Source organism: Danio aesculapii, chromosome 9 (assembly GCF_903798145.1).
Source record: "Danio aesculapii chromosome 9, fDanAes4.1, whole genome shotgun sequence".
Taxonomy (NCBI): domain Eukaryota; kingdom Metazoa; phylum Chordata; class Actinopteri; order Cypriniformes; family Danionidae; genus Danio; species Danio aesculapii.
The window spans coordinates 36,202,289-36,227,524 of NC_079443.1; the positions used below are offsets into that span (position 1 = coordinate 36,202,289).

General features: G+C 34.1%; 1 protein-coding gene across 2 annotated transcripts in view; it reads right to left on the bottom strand.

Annotated features, from left to right (window-relative positions):
• Positions 1-25,236, bottom strand: part of ncam2 (neural cell adhesion molecule 2) — a 403,925-nt gene that overhangs the window by 40,000 nt on the left and 338,689 nt on the right. For both annotated transcript variants that reach the window (XM_056465630.1, XM_056465629.1), the window contains exons 11-14: positions 23,464-23,560; positions 15,484-15,657; positions 11,940-12,059; positions 11,708-11,829 (exon numbers count right to left, since the gene is read on the bottom strand). In XM_056465630.1, coding sequence (XP_056321605.1) covers positions 11,708-11,829; positions 11,940-12,059; positions 15,484-15,657; positions 23,464-23,560 — 513 coding nt within the window. The remainder of the gene's footprint in view (positions 1-11,707; positions 11,830-11,939; positions 12,060-15,483; positions 15,658-23,463; positions 23,561-25,236) is intronic.

The following is a 25,236-nucleotide window of genomic DNA, read 5'->3' on the forward strand; positions in this document are numbered from 1 at the left end:
AAAATATTAAATCAAAAGTCTAAAAAAAGAGGAATAATCTAGAGAAGCTCTTTATATAATATATGTGTATAAAATTACAAAATTACCAAATTTGATGAGTGACAAATAATAACTTGACTTCTAGTTGATCATTTGGAAAAGTGGCAGAAGGGAGATTTTTCAGACGAATCATCTGTTGAACTGCATCCTAATCATCACAAATACTGCAGAAGACCTACTGGAACCTGCATGGACCCAAGATTCTCATAGAAATCAGTCAAGTTTGGTAAAGGAAAAATCATGGTTTAGGGTTACATTCAGTACGGGAGTGCAAGAGATCTGCAGAGGGGATGGCAACATTAACAGCCTGAGGTATCAAGACATTTGTGCTGCCCATTACATTACAAACCACAGGAGAGGACAAATTGTTCAGCAGGATAGCGCTCCTTCTCATACTTCAGCCTCCACATCAAAGTTCCTGAAAGCAAAGAAGGTCAAGGTGCTCCAGGACAGGCCAGCCCAGTTACCAGACATAAACATTATTGAGCATGTCTGGGGTAAGATGGAGGAGGCATTGAAGATGAATCCAAAGAATCTTGATGAACTATGGGAGTCCTGCAAGAACGCTTTCTTTGCCATACTAGATGACTTTATTAATAAGTTATTTGAGTCATTGCAGAGATATATGGATGCAGTGGTCTAAGGTCATAAGAGTAATACACAATATTAATTCTTTTTTTCACTACACCATGACTTTATATTCTATATACTGTACATTATTTCTGTTAAGTGACAAGACTTTTGTCTAAGCAAAGTCAGACCTTACTGTCCTAATTAAAAATGTAAAAATCAAGGCATGATCATATTTTACTTTAGTAAAATAAGCGTAATCTAGAGGCCTTTGCCTTTCAAGACTATTGTCAGGTAGTATATATATTTAAAATGTTGTTACACATTTACCTTTCTTTGTTCTGTTAAATCTGATGGATGAAAAACAAACCAAAAGGTTATTCATGTTAAAAGGATAGCTTACCTAAAAACTGAAAACCTTCACTTGCCACAAATCTATTTTAAAAAGACTTCTTAAATAGTATTTATTTTCACTATGAAGTCAATGGTATGGGTGTTACAGTGGCGCAGTGGGTAGCACGATCGCCTCACAGCAAGAAAGTTGCTGGTTTGAACCTCGGCTGAGTCAGTTGGCATTTCTGTGTGGAGTTTACATGTCTTCCCATTATTGCGTGGGTTTCCTCTGAGTGCTCCAGTTTTCCCCACATTTCCAAAGTCCAAAGGCATGTGGTACACAGTAGGTGAATTGGGTAAGCTAAATTGTCTGTAGTGTATGTGTGTGAATGAGTGTGTATGGATGTTTCCCAGTGATGGGTTGCAGCTAAAAGGGCATCCGCTGCATAAAAAAAAAATGCTGGATAGGTTGGCGGTTCATTCTGCTGTGGCGACCCAGATTAATAAAAGGATTAAGCCGAAAAGAAAATGAAAGATTGAATGAAGTCAATGGTTACAATTTTCAAAGTATCCCCTTTTCATGTTCAACAGAAAAAGGAAACACATAAAAATGAGGAATGAGAGGTCATCTGACCCTTCCTTCTCAGAGCAACAGATAAGACATTTATTTTTTCTGTAATTCTCAAACTTTACCACACAAAGACAGCAGAAACACTCCGACGCTTCCATTAGTCTCTTTGTGTTCCCGCCTGCAGAGCATTTGAGCACGAGTGTGAGCGTAGTATAATGTGTGTGTTCTGCCGGCTGAAATTCTGAAACTAAGCCCACACATGCTGCCTTCAAAAACTCATTGCTTTTGTATTTTGACATTTTCAAAACGCCTCAGCTCTTTAAAGGCTAAATGGTTGAATGTGCCTTTCACATGTTGACAGTCCTCAGGCTTGCTGTCTCCCCTGGCTGTGACATCTCCATTTCCCCTGTTCTCACCTCCACATGCACAGGCGATCAGAGACACAGCAAATGAGAGAGAGAGAGAGAGAGAGAGAGAGAGAGATAAAAAGGAAAGAGCACAAATAAAAGGGAAGGAAAAGATGCCAGCGGACCCTATTAAGGTCGAGGAGGAAGCGAGGCATCACCAAACAGACTCAGACAGACAGAGATGAAGCAAATGAGGAAATGCTGAGGCCCATGAGGGGAAAAACAAATAGAGGAATTGTGAGAGAGAAAGATAGAGAGAGAGAGAAAGAAAGAAGGCAGAGGTGAATGTGTGGACATACTTTGATAACCTTTCACAATCTGCAGAAACTATTGCTTGTTGACATACACAGAACAAAAGTGCAATGTTACACAAAGCTTTTTAGTTTTTGTCTCCCACATATTCATCATTTTTCTCCCCTCACATTGTCATTGACAACGTTTACTTGGACATCAGTAATCAAATAATTTGCCTTAATCTGAATAAGACAATAATATGATTAAGGTGTTTACATGAGTTGCTTTTTGAATGTTCCTCTCATGATCCCGTTTTACATGTTATAGCATATCATTCGATTAACGTCATTGTGTCATCACACTATCCACATTTCCTCTGGAGTTCCATGTAATTTCAGGTGTTTCATTCTTCATTTGTTGACTTTACCTGCAGTTTGGCACTTTCACTTTCATTCAGGAACATGAATTCATCCCCGTGACAAACGAGATATTGGATGCGAGTATGAACTGCTGGAAGAGTGTTGTTTTAATGGAATTTGATAGCGCACGCCATATGGGGACAAAACGTCTGCATTTCATGATGGTCTGTGGTCCATCACTGACTTGGTAGGTACATTGTGTCGAACAGCCGTGTGTATAGACTATCCTGTCACAAAATGCGGCGAAAATACTACACAACGATAATAGTTTGATTAAGGCGTTTACATGTCTGTACTGCACTTCAAAAAATGTGACTAAAATCACCATACTCCACATGTCTAAATTCGATTTCTGTTTAGTTTGTTTATGACTTTAATTGGATTAAATTTATCAAAAATCACTGTTTACATGGTAGACTCTTAGGCACGATCCAAATTCTATTTTTGCACCTTCCCCTTCCCCTTGGCCCTTGAAACAAAGTGTGAAGGGGAAGGGCTTCACAATTTGCCCCTAAGAAATGGGACAGCACTACAGCACCTGCACACGCCATCATATGTCATTGCGATCTCATGCTTCATTAGAGATCAGACGATCACAACTGCTGTAATCATCCCAGTTGTGTTATTTTTTGGTGTTTATCTTTAAGAAATCACTGAAGGCAATGATATCATGTTATCATAACGATCTAATGTGGCAATAAGATCGTAACTATACTGCGCATTTACACAGTGGCCATATTCATCTGTGTAAGCACACAAAAACAACATTAACATTATAGCAGACACTGTAAAAAGCCCGTTACCAGCCACTAGACTTTTCTGACAGGATATTCGAGTGTCATCGAGTGTCAGAATGTTGTGGGACTGCTATACAGAAGTTATTATTAGGGACTATAGATAGCGAAATTCAGCGATTTTTATTTGAGCTTTTTTTCATTTTAAAGCATGATGGTAAAACACAAACGCGGTTATGAATGTATTAAAACATTTGCTTGCTTGTTGTAAAAATTTGTAATAATGAAAAAAATACTTATTTATGGATCTCCTGACTTCCTGGTACAGCTATGCTACCGCTGTGGCTGGTGTATTCTGGGAAATTTTCTCACCCCTTGATTTCGAGTGTGGTCCTGAAAAATCTCAGTTCGAAGGGCTGTCTACCCCTTCTCTTTAGCCCCACGCCTTCAAGCTAAAGAGTATTGGCAAGGGCTAAGGGGTAGAATTGGGATTGGGTCTTAATTAGAGTGTCTTAATCGTAATAAAATCGGATTGTTGGTGTCCATGTAAACATACTCATTGACTGGATGAACATGTGACTTAGAGAGAAATTCTGTAAAAAATTATGATAAATAAATCAACTGTACTTTACTGTACAAAACATAGCAACAAGATGTGAATAATACACTCAAAATCATACTTGTAATAATATGTCATTTCAAAGAGCTTCTGTACAATATCAGGTCATATATATATATATATATATATATATATATATATATATATATATATATATATATATGTATATATATATATATATATATATATATATATATATATATATATATATATATATATATATATATATATATATATATATATATATATATATATATATATATATATATAGGTTTATTATAATGTTAGTTGTAGTGATCTATTTATGACCTATTGTTCAACAAGCTATGGTCTGAAAAGCATCTGGGTAATGTTATAATTGCATATATAGAACCAGACTTGTGTGTGCAGTGCCTATAGTAAATCATCATTCCCCTTTGAAAAAAACAACTTTATTTGTCATACAGCCTGAAATCATATCAGATTCTAAATAACTTTCCCTGCTTTTGAAATGTTTTTATTCCCTTCTCCTAACCTGTGCCTTTCTACAATTTTAAGGTCTTTTGAAAGCAGGGTGTAAAGTGAGTAAAGGTATAGATTTTCACAGGGTATGATTATTTTACTATAGGGACTGTAGGTGAAGTAATAGAGGGAACCAGGTTAGGACTAAAGGATGTGAGGCAAGGAACTTTTATTTGCTCCATTTCATTTGCATTGTTATTGTAACACAGTTATTGAACGTATATATTATTATACTATTTATTGATATTTTGAACCCTTCTGATGTCATGCCTTCATGTACAGTACACATGCTTTGTTAACTCAAAGCCTGAATTAACAGGGAAATCAGTGATTATTGGTGTCATGGAACCAACAAATCCTGATTGCATTGGGTTAGTTTTTTCAACTTGAAACTATTCCTGTTACCTTGAGTTTGATTAGCCATCATCATAGTACAAGACCGGGTTACAGATAGGGTCTAACATTATGCATTATCAGATTATATATTGCAGATACCGTATCTATCAATTTTTATCAAGACTTTAAAGGTAGCAATGAAATATAAGAATCTCTTCAGTCCAGTTATTGTTTTCCTCCCCTAAAATGTAAAAACAACCATTCCCATATATGCATTGTGTTTACATGCATAGCAAAACGCACTAATATGAGGCATGTCTGGTTTTATTTGTATTATTATGAGGCTTTTTAAAAAAATAATCTCAAGCTGCATGTTTAGCCCAACAGTGCCAGGTTAAATCCTAATCCTGCTACACAACGTGTAATAATTTTAAGTAAAAAAAAGTATCCTTATTCAAAATTACAAAGTGAGAAATATACATAGCTTCATTCAGGTGTAGCAAATTTGTTATATTCTTATCAATTATTCAAAACTCAAAACTCCAAGTATGAGCTTTTTCTGTATTTCTTTCACTATGTTATTACTTATCCACTATTTCTGTGTAATTGGGATTATAAATAGTTTAATTGGGATTATGAATAATTATGTCCAAAATTATGACTTAATTATTAATGATCAGCCCTAGAACAGACTTTCACAAAAATCAAGTATTTGCTGGATTTGATGAATGTTTGCCATATGTACATATTTTTATGCACTTGGTCAAAACACTTTGTGTGGATGTATATATACATTTATTAATCATTCAGTTTTTAGTAAGTAGAGGATGACTGCTGCTCCATGCAGCCACATGAGGGCAAAATGAAAAATGTAATTATGTTAATGAGACATTGATCCTCATATGCCAATTACATGGTCAAAAATAGCAAAATAATATGCTATTCCTTTTACTTTTCCACTATTTCTGTGTAGTTGGGATTATGAATAATTATCTTCAAAATTATGACTTAACTATTTATGTTTAGCCCTAGAACAATGACTATTACAAAATGCAGAATTCACCATTTATTTGATGACCATTTGCCTTAAATATTTTTTTATTTTCTATGAACTTAGTCAAAACTGTATGTATATATACATTTATAATCATCATATTTATCATAAATCAAAAACAATCATATTTAATCATTCAGTTTTAATAAGTAGAGGATGACTGCTGCTCCATGTAAATCCCACTTGAGGGCAAAATATAAAAGTTAATATGTAAATCAAACATTGATCCTCATATGCCAACTATATTGTCAAAACAAGCAAAATAATATATTATTCCTTATACTTATCCACTATTTCTGTTTAGTTGGGATTATGATAGTGTAATTGGGATTATGAATAATTATGTTCAAAATGTTGACTTAAATATTAATGATCAGACCAAGAACAATGACTATAACAAAATGCATATATATACACATACATTTATCAATCATTCAGCATACATTTATCAATCATTCAGTTTTTAATAAGTAGAGGATGACTGCTGCTCCATGCAACTGCCACATGAGGGCAAAATGAAAAATGTAATTATGTTAATGAGACATTGATCCTCATACGTCAATTATATGGTCAAAAATAGCAAAATAGTATGCTATTCCTTATACTTATAAACTATTTCTGTGTATTTGGGATCATGAATAATTATCTTCAAAATTATGACTTAATTATTAAAGTTTAGCCCTAGAACAATGACTACAACAAAATGCAGTATTTGCAATATATTTGATGACCGTTTGCCATACAAATTTTTCTCCTATGCACTTGGTCAAAACAGTTTGTGTGGATGCATATACAATTACTAATCATTCAGTTTTAATAAGTGGAGGATGACTGCTGCTCCACGCAAATGCCAAATGAGGGCAACAAATAAAATGTAAATATGTTAATGAAACATTGGGCCTCATACGCCAATTATATTGTCAAAACAAGATAATAAGTGAACTTTTTTTTCCAAACCTTTGAATACAAACATTTAACTCTAACATTTAACAGTTAACATTAACATATATCTCTTACAATAATAAAATTTTAATTTTCAAAACTAAGTTATAATGCACATAATAAGTTAAAAAATAAAATTAAAAATAAACTAAATTAAATGTACAGCAAAAAATGCACTAAAAATTATTAAATTAATAATCAATGGCAACCTTTGTCTTATTTACACTTATAGCAAAAAGATTTTATTCTCTTTAAGAAGCGAAAGAAAAACTGAATTTGTCTCGTCTATTGCTTCATCTATGGGCAATGGATTTAAAAAAGATGTGTGGTAATTTATCATTAAATTCTAACAATACATAACTATACATATATATGATACATTTTACTATACGATACATCTTTTTTAAATCCATTATTTGCCTTATGTCCCAAATGGAGAACAAAAAAAGTGAATCTATGAAAGCGGTTTACCAGATTTAGCTCCACACTGTTTTTCCATCACAATCCGGCCTTACATTGACTTCTATTATCTTTATAATCATAGTTTTTTTTCCCTCAGGGGGTTGTTGACTGATTCCCACAGTGTTATTTCAGGTCATTCTATATGAACAATGTATGCAAACCCTATCCCCTCCTCACCAAGACCCTCTCTCTTACACCCACCATCTCCACAAAACGCTTTAATATGGTCACACCTGATGCACTATTATAATTTAGTCACTGAGAGTAGAGAGCCTAAAAACAGCAGAATATCTTGTGCAAGAATTAGTTCCGCATGTTTTTAAAGCATGCTGCAGTTCATGCTGGTGCATAAACAAGAGGAATGAGCTCAAACAAAGAGATGTATTTCCACTGCTCATTACTGAAACCATCGCCCACTCGACTCTACGTGTTTACTGGAATAACGCTCTCTATATTCCAGCTCAATATCACAATTTACACTTACTAACAACAAAACCACAGGACCTCGTTCTCCGCTGCTATTCTCCAGCTAGTTAATGACCGAGTACATTACAATTCCTAAAAAAAGTTGGTTTGCTGCACACAACCTAACAAGAAACTTGAGAAAAACAAAAAACAACAGAAACAGTTTGAGAAAAAACAACAGCAGCCCATTAATGAATAAACTGGTATATTTGTAAAGAGATAATGTTCGTTTATTATGTTCTCACAACAAATTAGTTTGTCCGTGTTTCACAAAACATCGCACTGGATTTGGTTTGTTTAGGAGGGCAGTGTAATGCCTTGGTTATATGCAGATCAATTTGACAGCTGCATGGTTCTTTCTACAAAAGTGGTGACATTTTTGTTTTCAGGTATTTAACTCTCACGATGCTGTATAATTAATAACTTTATATTAAATTAATTATTGTTCTCATGTTACATAAAGGGGTAGTTCATGCCAAAATGAACGTTTGAAGAGTTCAGATGCAAAACCCCCATAAATCTGTCAGACCTTTTTTTTGTAAATGAGCATTTTCTATCAGGCTCCTATAATTAGGTTCAGAAGTTTCATTTTAAGATAATGAAAAGGTTATTAGCTAGTAAATAAAACACCTTTATTTTTTCCCAAAAATGTCACTTTAGACAATTCTTTGGTGTTTAAGAAGGTAGATTTTCTTTTGCATCAAAACCAGTTAAATACACTTGAGCTTTTTTTGCAAAAACCTCTAAATCCACCTATAGACCATTTCAATTTGGTCATGTCATTGGCCATTGAACATTTCCTGCTTGTTATCAAACTATTTCATAACTGTAACAAGGGGCAATTCAATCATTACTTAATGTTAAAATAGCTGTCATAACAGTATTAATCAATATGTGGCTCTTTTTGGATTCTCAGAAGCTATAGAAACTAAAAATGTAAAACAGCAAATACGGTGTGACCATTGTTAATGTTTACATCCCTCAAAATGGTCTTTTAGGACAAGACAGTGTAATTAGTTGTAAAATCACTAAAGATGCAATTATAAATTATTTTACCAAACATAAAACACATTAAACAAACCATTAAAAATTAAAATATATAAATCTGTCAAGTAAGTAGTGGTAACCCCAGATAAACCAGGGACAAAGCAGAAGGAAAATGAATTAATGAAATCTGTCAAGTAAGTCCATAAATAAGCACATAAAAACAAATCCAAATCAACAACCTGGTTACACACTGGTGTCTTGCGAAGCAAAATGATGGGTCTGTGTAAAAAATGGAATGTTATTTACAATATTTTTAGCTTTAATCCACAGCTTGAGCAAACAGTTCTCTGTATGTGCACTAGTGTAATGAACGCAAGCTTCAGGCCACCTCAGATGTTAGTTCATTTATCAGAATGGAGTCATGCCTGTGATTGTAATTTATAGCAGTTGCTGCATCTTGGACAATCACAGTTAACATCCAATTTGGCAAAAAAAAAAAAAAAAAAAAAAACAAGCAAAAAAAGTGTCTCCTCAAACTTGAGTTATTTTGCTCTCGAAAACAGGTTAGCATTGACTTGCATTATTCAAAACAGCAAGGACCATGTATTCAGCTAAACAAAAAGCTGTAGGAAAAAAGTCAACTACATCTTTTTTTTTATCTCATTATAACCTCACAAACTTGCAGGAAGTAATGCAAAATGTTTCATTTTCTTTCACTGTTAAATATTTTGAAACAATATGTTGATTTTAAGGTGGCACGGTGGATCAGTGGTTAGCATTGTTGCTTAACAGCAAGAAGGTCACTGGTTTGAGTCCCAGATGGGCTCGTTGTGGAGTTTCTGTGTGGAGTTTGCATGTTCTCCCCATGTTCACGTGGGTTTCCCCTGGATGCTACAGTTTCCCCACACAATTCAAAGACAATTGGGTAAACAAAGCTTGTCGTTGTATATAAGTGTGTGTTTTTGTGTTTTTGTGTGTTTGTGTGTGCGTGTGTGTGTGTGTGTGTGTGTGTGTGTGTGGGTGTGTGTGTGTGAATGTGAGAGTGTATGGGTGTTTCCCAGTACTGGGTTGTGGCTGTGTAAAACATATGCTGGATTAGTTGTCAGTTAATTCCACTGTGGCAACCTCTGAAACAGAGACTAAGCCGAAGGAAAATGAATGAATGATTTTAAAGAATGAAATTAAATATTCCATCACTGATAAAAAATCCTAATAAAAAGTCATGAGAACAAATGTTTTTATTGTGGTTTTTGAATAAGTTAATCAGGATTAATTTAATTTGCGTACATTGGTTCTAAAAGTCAAACAACAAAAAATAAGGTCAAGAATATTGGTGTTATTCTGGAGTCAGATATGAGTTTCAGTAGTCATGTCAAAGCAGTTAGTAAATCAGCATACTATCATCTCAAAAACATTGCAAGAATTAGATGCATTGTTCCCAGTGAGGACTAAGAAAAAACTTGTTCATGCTTTTATCAGCAGCAGGGTGGATTACTGTAATGGACTCCTCACCGGCCTTCCCAAAAAGACAGTCAGACAGTTGCAGTTCATGCAGAACGCTGCCAGGATTCTGACCAGAAAATCAGAGCACATCACTCCTGTCCTCAGGTCTTTACACTGGCTCCCAGTTACATTCTGATTCAATTTTAAAGTATGACTACTGGTCTATAAATCACAAAATGGCCTAGGACCTCAATACATTACAGATGTGCTCACTGAATACTAACCTAACAGATCACTCAGATCATTAGGATCAAATAAAGTAGAAATTTCAAGAGTTCAGTCAAAGCAGGGTGAATCGGGCTTCAGCTACTACACTCCCCTCACTGCTGGAATCAGCTTCCTGAAATGATCAGATGTGCTCCAACACTAGACACGTTCAAATCAAGACTGAAAACTGTTTAGCTGTGCCTTTACTGAATTAGCACTGCGATACGTCCGACAGAATACAAAAAATACAAAAAATAGAATACAAAAAAAGAATAAAAAAGAGCGAAGAAACAGATCCAGGATGTTCCTCATTTTTCATTTAATTCACCTTATTTAAAACAAAGCACTTCTGTGAAGTAGCTTGAGCAATCAAGTAATAAATAACACAAATTCTTCCCTTTTGGACTTTAGAGCAACAGTAAATATAAAACAAAACTAATATAAAAACAAATAGCACCTCAACTTAAAACACCCAGCAGGCAATCCCAGGTTTACATATCTCACAATTTTCTATGGCAATGTTGTCGTCATCAACTTTATAATACCTCCAGATGGCAGACATACTTGCGCTTTCCGCTTCAAGCTACTTCTGTGTTCTACTTTGCCGGCATTTAACCAATAGCATCTCTGCAACAAAGTGATGTCATGCCGCACGTGTTGCTGTTTCTGTGTGAAGTCAAGAAAGAGGTCTAACTATGTGCCACCGCATAACTATAGAAGTCTTAAAAAACAATGAGAATTTATTTAATAGACATATATATATATATATATATATATATATATATATATATATATATATATATATATATAGAGTCCTGATTAGGAGGTAACATCTGATTCCGATCGAGTCTGAAATCGCATGATCAGGCCCGATTTTCAATCACGTGATTGGATCTAGATACCCCTAATATAAATAACCTTGCCTTGCCTAAAAAAATAGGCAGCAATATTTGTTTACAGTGATTTTTCATAAGTTCAGAAAAAAGGTTTGGATTTTTGCATTAATGAGAAACTGATCATTTCCAGTATGGTTTTAGTTATCTAAATCTAATTAAAACGTAGGACTTCCAAACTAAACCAATAAAACTATTCACAAAAAAGCACTAAAATTCAATAAAATAAAAAGCAAGACAAAAAACAAAAAAACGTTTTATCGGCACTGTGTGTAAATGCCACTGAGACTTGATGAATCCTCCAAACAAGGTAAAAACCACAGCCTCAGCAGAGCAATGTTTCACACAGAAACAATAATAAAGCACTCCAGCAACATTTCCTTCACAAAGCTCCTCTACATCAAAAGTGACTTTAACAGAAGCTCTCTTACTGTTTTATATTTGATGATGTACTCCAGTATGGGCATTCCTCCGTCATCCTGCTTGACCAGACCCAACCGATACGCTTTTCCAACCCCTCTCTGACCCTGAACCGATGGGGGACTTGGCTCTCCTGAACAAAAAAAATGACCAAACAGCATTTATATTCATATTCATCCATTACCTCAACATACTTGTTTTCCAAACCTACGCTATTTATGGGTCAAAGTGGAAAGCACTCACGTATGGGCAGGGTTTGAAAGCTCTCTGTGCGGCTGAACTCTCCTTGACCTTTCCCGTTCACCGCGGATACTCTCACCTCATAGGTCGTGTTAGGCTCAAGGTTGGTAAGCAACACAATAGCTGCGGAACAGGAGGAAAAGAGAGAGAAAGAAACTGAGTCCCGAAGTGATCTTTTAAATCATGTGCATGATTTCAAATGAATGCTTTATCCAATCATGCTCCTGGCCTTTTCAGGATTATGTTTATTAGCTCAAAGTCCTTGAAGTTGTTTATCAGATTATTTTCTGAATGCATTTTTACCTATTTTTTTTTACCTATTTTGGGAAAAGAACAATCAATTTAAGCTCGGTAAGTTCAGGCTGGACTGGAGTTTATCTCCCATAGCTTTTCTCACTCTTCTGTTTTGCTCCCTGAAGTCAGTATGGAGTAAAACTTTGGACTGTTCTATTAATATTAATATATATTGTGTGTGTGTGTGTGAGTGTAGTGAGACTGATGCCTGAAGGTTCAGGCTAATAAAAATCAATATAAAAGTAAATTTTTCTGCTTCAGTATATACCTGCTGGAGCTCTGAAATTGACTACAAATATGTACAGTGAGAGCTGCTGTGAAGTGTTTTACTTCATTACAGTACTTTAGTACATTTTCAAGTCTCAGTGCTATAGCAAAATATTCTTTATCATGGAAAATTTTGGCTTATTCAAGGGGTCTGGTCAGAGCGAGTCTCTAGTCAACTGTTCACCGTCAAATGATTATTGAACGAAAAGAACAGATTGTATTGAACATGCTAAGTCTCAATGTATGGCATCCTAAATCATGTACATGGTTTCAAATGAATGCTTTCTTCAGTCATGCTCTTTGCAAACAGGCCTTCAGCATATTGCCTATTAGCTCAGGGTTTACCTATAGCTCTCTGGATCTTTTGAGTGAAAAAAAAAATCAGTTTAAGCTCTGTAAGGTTGGACTATAGTTATATGTCCCATAGCTTTTCTCGCTCTTCTGTTTTGTTCCGTGAAGTCAGACTCAGAGTTTGTGCAGTCCTTTTGTGTAAACGTAGTGAGACTGATACATAAAGGTTCAAGTTGAAGTCAAGGTGAAAAAATAAAAGTAAATTTGTGTGCTATATTCTTGTCTGAGCTCTGAACTGAAATTGTGGTCATAAAGTTTTTTTTTGCTTCTGTTTTATTATATCATTACTGTTCTTAAGTACATGTAATGCATTTGGTGAGGCTATTTAATTTGCAAAAACTTTACATTACAAAGCATAATATCTTACTTTTTCACTACTTTATATGTGGTTCTGGTATTTTAAACTGGAGAAATCTAGCAGTGTCAGATTCATAAAATAGCTGATTGTTTTCAGATAACCTGTTAACCTATTAAATCTGTTGATATAATCACATTGGTTCTCGATGACTCAAATGATTCAGTCAGAGTGAGTCTCCAGAAACAAATATCTGGTTCAAATAGATCAGGTGAGTCTTCAGTTAACGATTCAAGTGATATATTGAGTGCAAGTCTCCAGGTAGAGATTTGCTAATTGAAATGATTCAGTGAGAGAGAGTCTCCAGTAGTGATTTGCTGATTTAAATTACCCAATTAGAGCGATCCTCCAATTAGTGATTCTGTGATTCAAATGATCCAGTCAGAGAGAGTATCCAAGTAGTGATTCAAGCGATAGATCCAGAGCAAGTCTATATCCAGTAATTTGCTGATTCAAATGATTAAGTCAGAAAGAGTCTGCAGTAATGATTTGCTGGTTCAAATGATTCAGTAAAAATGAATCTTCAGTTAAAGATTCACAGATTCAAGTAATCCAATCAGAGCAAGTCTACATCCAGTGATTCGCTGATTTAGACGATCCAGTCAGAGAGTCTCCAGGTAGTGATTCACTGATTAAAATGATCAAGTCAGAGAGAATCTCCAGATAGTGATTCAGTGATTCAAATGATCCAGTCAGAGATAATCTTCAGGTAGTGATTCACTAATTGAAACGATCCAGTCAGAAAGAGTATCCAGGTAGTGATTCACTGATTGAAATTATCCAGTCAAAGAGAGTCTCCAGGTAGTCTGATTCAAATGAAATTGTTGAACCTTAAAATCAACACTCAATTCAGCTTCACATAAGTGTGGCACTTGTAAGATGTTTTGACTCTTTAAAGCTTCATTTATTGGATCATAAACAAAGTGCAAAAGCTGAATTTAATCTGACAGCAAAAACTGTAAAGCATCATTACTCCAATCTCAAGAAAAGGATTATTAGGGTTGATGTTGTTTGCTGCAGGATCATTTCACAAATAGAATACTGAAAAGAACAGCTTGCATGGGAAATAACATTTTTAATGTGTTTAATGTAAGTTTTGATAATAAAAGAACAACTTTTTGCTAAATAATTTTTTTCTTTCAAACAGAGAGATGTTAAGTATAAGTTATAGTTTCACATATAATTAAGTTTAAACACAGACATTAGCCCCTTTCACACAGTCATACCGGTAAATATCCGGAAAATTTCTGTAACGACTTTACCGGTGAATTAAAAAAAGTGCTGTTCACAGAGGCAACGTTTTGGGATTTGTCCGGAAAAGGTCGTTCACACATCCATTCCATAATACCGGTAAATTCTGACATCATTAACCAGAAATGAGCACTAAATGGCTGTGCTTGAATTTGTAAACATAGAAGGGGGTCTGGCTTTTGTTGATGGTTTCAATTTAATTTAAAGCTTTAGCATTCATGCAGCTACTTTTGTCCCAGAGACATCCAAAGGCAGAAGCGCGAACCGCAGCTAAATGTTTTCACATTTGACTACATTACAAATTCTGTGAATGGATAAGTATTGTGAACAACTTTGATGTAAACACCTTCGCATGTTGAGATATACATTTGTTTGTGTGCTAGCACTCATGGGAGCACTCTGTCACGTGCACGAACACCATGCAGCTTAATGCAGGGCTTGCAGGTAAACTCACAGCGGTTTATCATAAGCATTTTATGAATTATTTTATCCACAGTTGGCATTAATAATGAACATTGAAACATTACCTGACTAACATCTAGCAGCTAAATGTGTCTGGAAAAGTGTTTAAAGGCTTTTATTTTTATAAAAAGCACAGATGTGAATGTGTCTAAATGTTCTGATTGGCTGGAGTAGACGTCTCACGTTGCTCTTTTCGGCAATTTTCCTTCTGTGATCACACAGAGCAGCATTACGGCAAATTACTGGTAATGTTACAACTTCTCTTTCCGGACAATTCTAGGAACGAATTTACTGGTATTTTCAAAAAGGACCTGTTCACACATGATCCCTTTATTATTGATTGATTACCAGCAATTTTTCTGAAAAGTCTGAATGTGTGAAAGGGGCTATTGATAAAACCTACACTGAATTTTTTTTAAAGGTAGCTGTAAACAATTTATAATTTAATTTGCTTGCTTAAATTCAGCTTACAGGTATATAAATTGTTTGTAACTACTTTCCTTTAAAAAATTATTAAATCCAATGAATCATTTTTTCAGTTTAGCAACAGATAACCTTTGTACTTACTCTGCGTCCCCTGCGATTTGACATCCTTCCAGTCTTGTGAGCTGATGTCTTTGTATTTGACCAGGTAGTGACTGATGGGGACGCCGCCATGAGAGTCTGGCTTGGTGAAGGTAACTGTGGCCACGCGCTGGGCCACAGAGCTCAGCCGAACAGAGTAAGGGTTTGAGGGAACATCTGTGACAGAGAAATTATGGGTCAGGGGAAGAGAGACTAACAAACAACTCCATTTATGTGCCGAGGCCACACTTTCTAAGACTATCAAAGGAACTGGTTGTGTGTCTTTCTGTGGGCTAGAAAACAGAGTTATAGAGCTGCTTTTCAGGGTCTTACAAGTCAGGATCTCTCAGTGGGAGTCTTTTATAGACACAAACACACTCAGATAAAAACGACTAAAGTTTACTCCATCATTAACGATTAAAAAATGCTTCGTTATTAAGCTCAACCTTGCTTAATGTGGTCAAACGCAACAAATAATTAAATACAATTTATTTAAACAATTAATTTGAAAAGATTTTGGGTTTGTCCATATTTGGGGTAAAATACAGCAGTGTGAATTCAGGTCAATTTTCCTTGGTCATCTCAATGGTAAAAAGTGTCCCAATTGACCCGAATTCCCCCCTAAATAAAGCGCTGTGTATCTTCTTTTTTTAATGAAGGCTGAGGAATCCAAATTAAAACATACAAGTAGGATTAGGCCAAAACAAAATGAGTTACTGTACTTTGATTAACCAGTTCTTTAAACAGGGATCAACATTGAGTATTAGCATGTGTTTGTCTGCCATTCACATGTCCAATTTAAAAGTGTCTTTACCCAGAAAGAAAAGAAGTACAGAAAACAAACACCAAACAAAATACACTGCAGATTAAACAAAGAATTTACAGATGAACTGACTTGTATTATGAGTAAGTTCAACGGATGATTCTTTGAAGCAATTTACTGTAATTATGAATGAATCACTGAACCGCATTTTTGTTTGGAAATATTTTCAGCAGTCATTAGTCACTGAAACTTTACCACAGCTGTGTCTGTGTCTGTGTAATCTTGTTGTTTATCATTGTTACTGTTTGACTATTTAATCTGGAATGCAATAATACTTGGATAATTCCCAGAACTTTATTTTATTTTATTTTATTTTATTTTATTTTATTTTATTTTATTTTATTTTATTTTATTTTATTTTATTTTATTTTATTTTATTTTATTTTATTTTATTATAATTCAAATACATTTTTTAATAATACGTATAAGTATTTGCATATAATTATGCACTTGACTGAAGTGCTTGGTTTGTGTTTTATTTTCCGACACTGACACAATGAGTGCTTATAATTTTAGATAATTATTATTTTATATAATTGGTTTTTGTTTATATAGGGTCAGTTTTGTTTAGTTTTCATTATTTAATAATTGTAAATTACTTATTTTATTTCAGTTCTGGGGATTCTCATTTTTTTATTTAATTTAATTTAATTTATTATTATTATTATTTTTTTTTTTTTAATTTTTATGATTCTATTAAAATTTTATTATAATAAGTATAAATCTCCTCAATTTTGCCTCTTCAAAATGATCCACTTTTCTTTTGCGGATTTACAGAAAAGCAGTGTCAAACTTTATTAATTTCTTTTTTTTTTTGGCTAAAATTTATGGTAAAATCATGATAACACAGCATCTCTTATAGTGTAACGCTTTTAAAATATTAATGTTAAAGACATTAATAAAAGACTAGTGTTAAAGACTAGTGGATAACATGATTCCATTCAGTAATCATAATATTGTTAACAATTACAGATTAATTGCTTCCACTATTAAAGTTTGTTTTGACATAATAAATGTGCATGATACAAACACATACATAAATACAAAACTAAACAAAACTTTGTCACATAGCTATTTAAATTTCTATATAATTTGTATCATACACATATTTAATATCTAAATATAAATAAACATTTTCTCAAATATATGCATGCATGTGTGGATTTATGTATACAGAATAAATAAACAGCGCACACATGTACTGTGTACTATGTCAAAACAAACTTTTATTTTGGATGCGATTAATCGCAATTAATCTTTGCCCAGCACTAATAAAAACAAACCCACCAAAGAAGACTTGTATAAAAAAAATCAAGCACTATTTCTCAGAGCTCCTCAGTTTAATTCACTCAGTTGTGTTTCTCTGTTTTGTGGAGTTAAATCAGAACTGTTGATACAGCAATATTTAAACTTACGTTTAATTGGTTGAACAGCTTGAAACAATGCAAAGTGCTGAGTGCTCCTCAAAGTTATATATATTTAAATCTTGTTCTCATATTTTCAGATGACTGTGGGGGACAAGCTTGAATCCATCAACACAGTTGGTTTAATTATGATCATATGTGTGAAACAGAGCGATGCATTCCTGCTGGTAAAATGTATCATATCCTTTAAGCATTGACACCACACTGTGTGCATCAGCAAGTCGCAATGCAGAAAGTACAATGTCAAGTAGCGATAACAGCAGAAAAGTTCACCACAGTTCAGAATGCATGTAGTTAGTGGATTAATTGCAATTTAGAACCATAATATTCTAAAGATAATGTTTATCATTTGCACATGTATTTAAAGCTTGTTAACTTTAAACATTCCTGGAAAGTTTTGATTACATTTTTGGCTTATTAACAAAGATGAACCTTTGTAAATTCATACTGTGAAGACCATGCAGTTATTTTACAGAATTATTTTTACAAAATGTGCATTACTGTACATGAAAAGAAACATATTAAAGCACTGTTTATTCATGCAGAGATGCCTAAACTGCAGGCCAAAGTTTGCCATTTGTAACCTTTGATTTGGCCCACCATTCCATTTGAGGAAGGAGTACAAAAGATGGGCAGGCTTGGGGTGAATGATTTTAACAGAGATTGTCATTTCCAGTTTAAAATAATATTTTTTGTTTGTTTGTTTGTTTGTTTGAGTGCTGAGATACAAATAAGCCAACGGAAATTAAATGTTTCTTTTAAATGTTAATTGTACGTAAATAAATACTTTGTAAAATGTAAATACTGTCACTTGTCAGATAGAGGACATGTGCAAGCAAATCAGGGCAAAATCAGATGCAGCTTGACTAGCATAACTCCATTTTGTTATAAATAAGATTGTTTTACTGTAATAAGTTCATTATAAAAACATAAAAATTGTATACTGTATTAGTTAATACAAAGCAATGTTTTCTAGTTATTTCTAAATATTCTTAAATAAATTAGGAAGTCAATCTTGGAAGCTTCAATCTTGGTTTTTAGCCCTTCATAAGAAAAAGTTTGGGCAGCCCTGTTTTAACGTATATGCCTGTAATTTGTTTAAATGATAAGCACTCCCCTAAAACACCCCTATTATTTAAAATAATTCATAATTTATAAACAAAGCTATTCATCTTGTCATCTAATGTAATTGTTTTCATAATTGCAATATAAGTTGCAGAAAAACGAAATATTGCAATGTCAGTGTTTTTTGTTTGTTTGTGTTTTTGCAGCTCTAAAACTTTTGGTAGATGAAAACTTAAAAACGTTTTAGAAAATATTTGATAAATGAAGTTTACACCAAGGTTATTATAGTTTTGCATCTGTTAACACTTTATTTTGATTGTCCATTTGAGTATTAGTAGACTGTCTGCTTAATATCTGTTAATACTGCTCCTTCAACTGACATTCAACTGACTATAAGAAACTTTGCAAGTACATGTCTATCCCTAACTCTAACCCTAACCCAACAGTCTACTTATAATCTAATGAGAATTAGTTGGCATGAATATGCAATGTAACTTAAATTCAACAAACGGACCATTAAAATAAAGTGTGACCTTTCATTTTTATTATAATTTTTTATTTGTTGTTCATTTCAGTTTAGTTTAAGTTTGTTTCATTAGCAGTTTTCTAAGTTTTAGTTTCATATTTATTTTGTGAAAACATTTCTATTTATTTTTTAATATATTTAGATTCAGTTTTATTAATTGTAGCTTAGCAGAGTTAACACATCTAGTGTCGACCAGAGGAAAGTTTAGAGTTAGCACAGCTTACATTAACTATTGTGCAAACTAGAGACCTGTGGTGCAGGACAAGATCTGATGGATGAATGTGGGTCCGAGTGGTAAGATCCACATTTATGAGAGGGTTGCGGGTGAATACAATTATTCGCGAAACTACCTCAAAATGGAAATATCTTAAAATGTATTTACTAAAAACAAATACTCTGTTATTAACCTACTGCACAAAAGCAACACGCATGACTAAAATAAAATAAAAACTATTTACAGGTGCAAAATCCGAAACTAATCCTAATTTAAGTTAAGATATAAGTTATAATGAGCTATAATTCAGATATTATATAGTGAGTGCTAACAAATTATGAAAAGTATTATTAATTTTAGGGGGTTCATTCCTCTGTGGCGACACCAGATTAATAAAGGGACTAAGAAAATGAATGAATGAATGATTTATTAATTTTAGATGATTATTATTTTATTTCAGTTCATTTTCAGTGACTTTTGTCGGTTTTGTTAAGTTTGAATCATCTATTTATTATGAATAACTTATTTTATTTCAGTTACCAAAATAACCTTTGCTCACACAATATATTTACTGAATAAAGGCTTTGTGAACTGCATTTCTTCATGTTCAGATTCCCTGCAGGCTTAAACTTAACTGAAGCACTTATAATATCTCATATTCCTCAGGTAACACAAACAATGTTATAGACAAACTGGCACGAAAACATGTTGTACTCTGCCTAAACCTTTCATGCATGCATTGTCAGTGGCACGGCAGAGTTCAGATCTCCTTTGCCATTTCTCATGCTTTTTTTTGCCCTGCCAAACCAGAAAACACAAAACACTGCTCTGAATAACAACCATCTGATAATGGGAGATCCGTGACTGCTGATGGAGAGAGAAATAGTAACAGAAACACAGAGAGGTAGCAGTAAGACAGAGGAAAAACAAATAAGGTGTGTGTGTTATAGTGAATCATGGAGAGGAAGTGCCAGTTAAGGAGACAGTGGGATAGAAAGAAACATTTGAGAGAGAAAGGCAAAATGGACAGAAAAGCAAAGTGGTGACAGAATCCACTTTTGCCTGTCAGCTAGAAAGAGAGATGACAAAAAAAGACAGGCTCATACTCATATATACAGCACATGTTTTCATTTAGTAACCCATTCAAACAAGACACAAACAGTTTAACAGCGGATTCAACGCTTTGTCAGAGTGATCTGCATTATATTTGAAAAAGCTTCTGGAATAAGCCCTACAAAGCACTGGAAACACGTTGTTTCTGAAAGCAAAGCATGTTTACTTCTGGCGCTGTCTTGGCATTTATCCTCGTATAAGAGTCATTATTATGTTCTGAGGTGATTACATGTACACGGACAGGCTTTGACAAGAGCGAGACTGGTTGAGACTTCGAATGCACTTTAAACACATTTAAGCTTTAAAGGTGAAGTGTGTCATCTCAGCGACATCTGGAGGAATTGAAATAATCATATGCTTTATCATGTGCCTTTATTTGGCCAAATAGATTGTTCTACCCACCAATTAATGCGATTGGTTGAGCTGAAAATTGACTGCAGAATGAAATAGGTTTTGACTGGTAAGAATAGTAAATGACAACACTGGGGTACAAAAACTGTGTTTCTTGATCAATGGCTCTTCAAAAGTACTAGATTTTTTTGTCATTTCTTTTTGAAGGGCTAAATATATAAGCTATTTGTCACTTCAGAGGGTCAAACAACTGCAATTGAGGTGAATGGGAATGCTAACGAACATCTTTTTTCCACTATAATACAATACAATACATTACAATACTTTATTGTCAGCATACCTGCCAACATTCAGATCATAAAATCCAAGAGATTTTATCTGTGGGTGCGCGTGAAGTGAAGAGAGGGGGGAAGGTGCACGCAAACTGAAGAGCGGGAGCGGGCATGTAGATGGTTGTGCATTGGGTTCGGTGCACATGGGGACTGAACCAAAAAGCGGGTGGGAAGGGATTCCGGGAGTTTTTCGGGAGACAGAACAATACGGCAGACTCCAGGGAAAAACAGGTGTTGGCAGGTATGATTGTCAGACTTGCATCTGACATTTTTCTTGCATAGCAGCATGATAAACACTCTTTACAAAGAAACAAAGACATACAAAAAACTCCCCAAAAAACAATTCATTTTACATGGGCCTTATTCAGCTCCAAGGCAGCCTGATGTACAAATTACTTTTTTAATTTCACTTTATTAAAATTTGGGATTCTAAATCGACGATTAGACTTTAATGGTATAAAATCATGGTAAACAAATCCCTTGGGTTTGAAATAGGTGTTTCTTGCCAGCCTTGTGAGGTTCTTGTAATAAGAACGGTCATATAATTTCCTACTATCTTTGAACAGATTTTAATGTGGTTCATTAACTTTGTTTTTAGATTCACAGACAGACTTATATACCATACAGAATTATATATATATATATATATATATATATATATATATATATATATATATATATACTGTATATATATATATATATATATATATTCGGTGGATGGGGATGATTGGGAGGCCATGATCGTAAGGGCTGATGGAAGGAATATGGCCAGGAGACGGGGGTTACACCCCTAGGCTTTATGAGAAGTGCCATGGGATTAATAATGACCACTGAATCATCCAAAAGACGGCACCCACTAACAGTTTTTGGTGTCCCCTTCACTTTTTACTGGGGCATTAGGACTCACACAGACCAAAAGTTAAGCACTGCTGGCCTCACTAACACCACTTCCTGCTTAGCTTCAGTGAGAAATCGGTCTTGGGCTGCAGAGTGATATGGCATTGTGAAATAAAGTTGCTAGTTTGGGGTTGAATTATCCATTTGTGTGAAATATGGCACAGGGAGAATTTAGAGTCTTTGGGAAACCTGTTAGAGGACAATTATTATTATTAATTTAGCTTGAAGTTGTAGATTTACCAATTTACCAAGATTAATAGATCTTAAATATATTTTATTCACATTACATCTTGTCATAAAAAGACACAACACAAAAAGTAGAGCTGAGTATCGATTCATGTCAGTTGGATTCACAGTTGATTTGGTTCTGGTACACAAGATTTGTTTCTGATACTTGATATGATTCAATTAATAATATAGATTTCATTTAAACACTATTGTTATTTCTAAAAATGAACAATAAACATCGGTTCACATTGATGCATTAACACCAACTCTCTATTTCAAATGCAAAACATATTTGACTCTTTTGAGATTAAACACACATTAAACTCATTTAGCAATAACATATACAACACCTAATTACCATTATCATGATTTTTTTTCATGTTGTTGCACCTGCTTTAGTGTTTCAGAAATACAACATTTACCTTTTACCATGTGTCGCAGCATCATGTCTCATAAGGACACAGTGTTAGATATATTAATTTTTATTCCTCCAGTCAAATCGTTCATATTATGCAGTGTTAACAATGCTTGTTTTATTTAGATTACCTTTACAGGGTTGGAGAAAAATAAGAATAGGCAAATAAGAAAACTAGGCAATATTTTTGCCATCCAGTAATCTACAGGTATGTTAAGCTGCTTTGGCATGTTTTACATTGTAAAAAGAACTACAGAAATGAATATGAATTAAATTGAACTTTAGTACTTGTGGTATTATAAGCGACATAATTAAAACAGTCTCTAGATAAACGATAGTACATAGGATTTCATATTGCTAGTGTCAAAAGTACAGGCATTGGGCACAAAAAGCAGAATTTTAAAGATAGACTTTTGACCTATTTTTAATTCCTAGTTATTTTCACCCATTTGGTATATGACTGTTTCTAAAACTGGAACTGTAATAACACACTTCACCTCTACAACACACCTACATCCATTATTGTCAACCAGCAATTGTACTGACAGACACACATCAGCGAGATGGATTAGCTGAACCCATGGTGAACACACACCTGCCTGTGCTAGGATGAACTCCTGGAAGCGCATCCCGATGTTGTTTCTGGCTGTGCAGTTGTAACGGCCAAAATCTCTGTCTGACATCGGGGTAACCTGAGAACCATAAACAATCATACAATAATTTTTTTTTCATGCGTGTCAATTTAAACATTTGTTGACATAAGTTAATGTTGTTTTAATGTTCTTATACTCATTTGATACAGATCTTGTGTGGTAAACTTTCTGTTTCCAGAGAAGTGAAGGGTCGTTGAGTCTTGTCAGATTTCAAGAGCTGAGTTGTCTATTTAAACGAGGCTACCAAAGAAAGACAAATCTGCTTGTACAAATAATCTGGAATAATATTCTATCGCTCGGAATGTATTAAAAACTGCTCATCATACAAAAGAAATACAATTTTAAAAAGACTGTATAGAAGAAATGTATACTATCATAAACTGCATGATCAGCAGCAATTAATACACTGAATATTTTTGTTGTTGTTGCACAAAAATGTTTTTATTAGTTAGCATTTTTATACATTTTTATTGGTAACACTTGGGAATTATGTCCTTTAGTTAACACTAGTTAATGCATTAACTTTCAAGGAGCAATACATTTTTACAACATTTATTCATTTTGTTAATGTTAGTTAACAAATAAGATTACTGATTTCATTTTAGCTCATTTACATTAAAACATATATACTAGTGCATTATAAAAATCAAAGGAATTCAAAGTTGAAATTATAAACTTAACTAATGAACACTTTAGATGTATCAAGTTAGCTACAGTAATCGAGGTTAACTATGTTAGCAAATGGAAGTTGAAACCATATTGTAAAGTACTACCATTTAGTAGTATATTATTTCTTTATTTTTGATATTAAACAAACTTGGCAGCATAATTTATTAGTAAATACTACTGCTAAAATTTATATTGTATAAATTCCAACATACACTTAGTTTTTTTTTACACGTAAGTTGTGTGAACAGTGAGGTAAATTTCATCACAATACTGTATGTGCAAAGCCAGATTATTTACATATGTATTTTTTGCAACACTTTGTTTGTCCATCAGGTGTCACTTCTGAACAGGAGCAATTTCACAGTTCACAAATTACTGAATTTGGCAGAAACAACAGATACATACATGCTCAAGGAAATTAAAAGATACCCACAACCAGAGTTGAGGAAAGTTACTTTATAAAGTAATGCATTACAATATTAAGTATCAAAAAAAGTAACTAGTTGCATTACTTGCGTTACTTTTTAAGTAATGCATTACGTTACTTTTGAGATATGTTTGAGCTGTTTTTTCTTACTTGGCTGTTATCTCTTTCAAAACTTTGAGGGTTTTCTTCTTTTTTATAATGGTGGAGCTCTGCAATTACCAACGCACTGTTTAACACCAGGTGTGTTCAAACTTGGTCCTGGAGGGCCGGTGTCCTGCAGAGTTTAGTTCAAACTTTCTTCAACACACCTTCCTGGAAGTTTCTGGTATACTTAGAAGAGCTTGATTAGCTGGTTCAGGAGTGTTCAATTGGGGTTGGAACTAAAATATGCAGGACACCGGCCCTCCAGGAACGAGTTTGGACACCCCTGACCTACACCTTCATTTACCTTTTTTTCTTCTTCAATGCGTTCAAAATAATGAGAACATTTCCATTCAAGAAATCGAAGGCTCTGGCCAGCCATCTTTGTTTCTGTCTGTTTCCGCGGGGAGCAAATCCTCTCATCGAGTGGAGAATTCAATGTGACTACATTCATTTTACTTCAGCTATTTATTTTGTA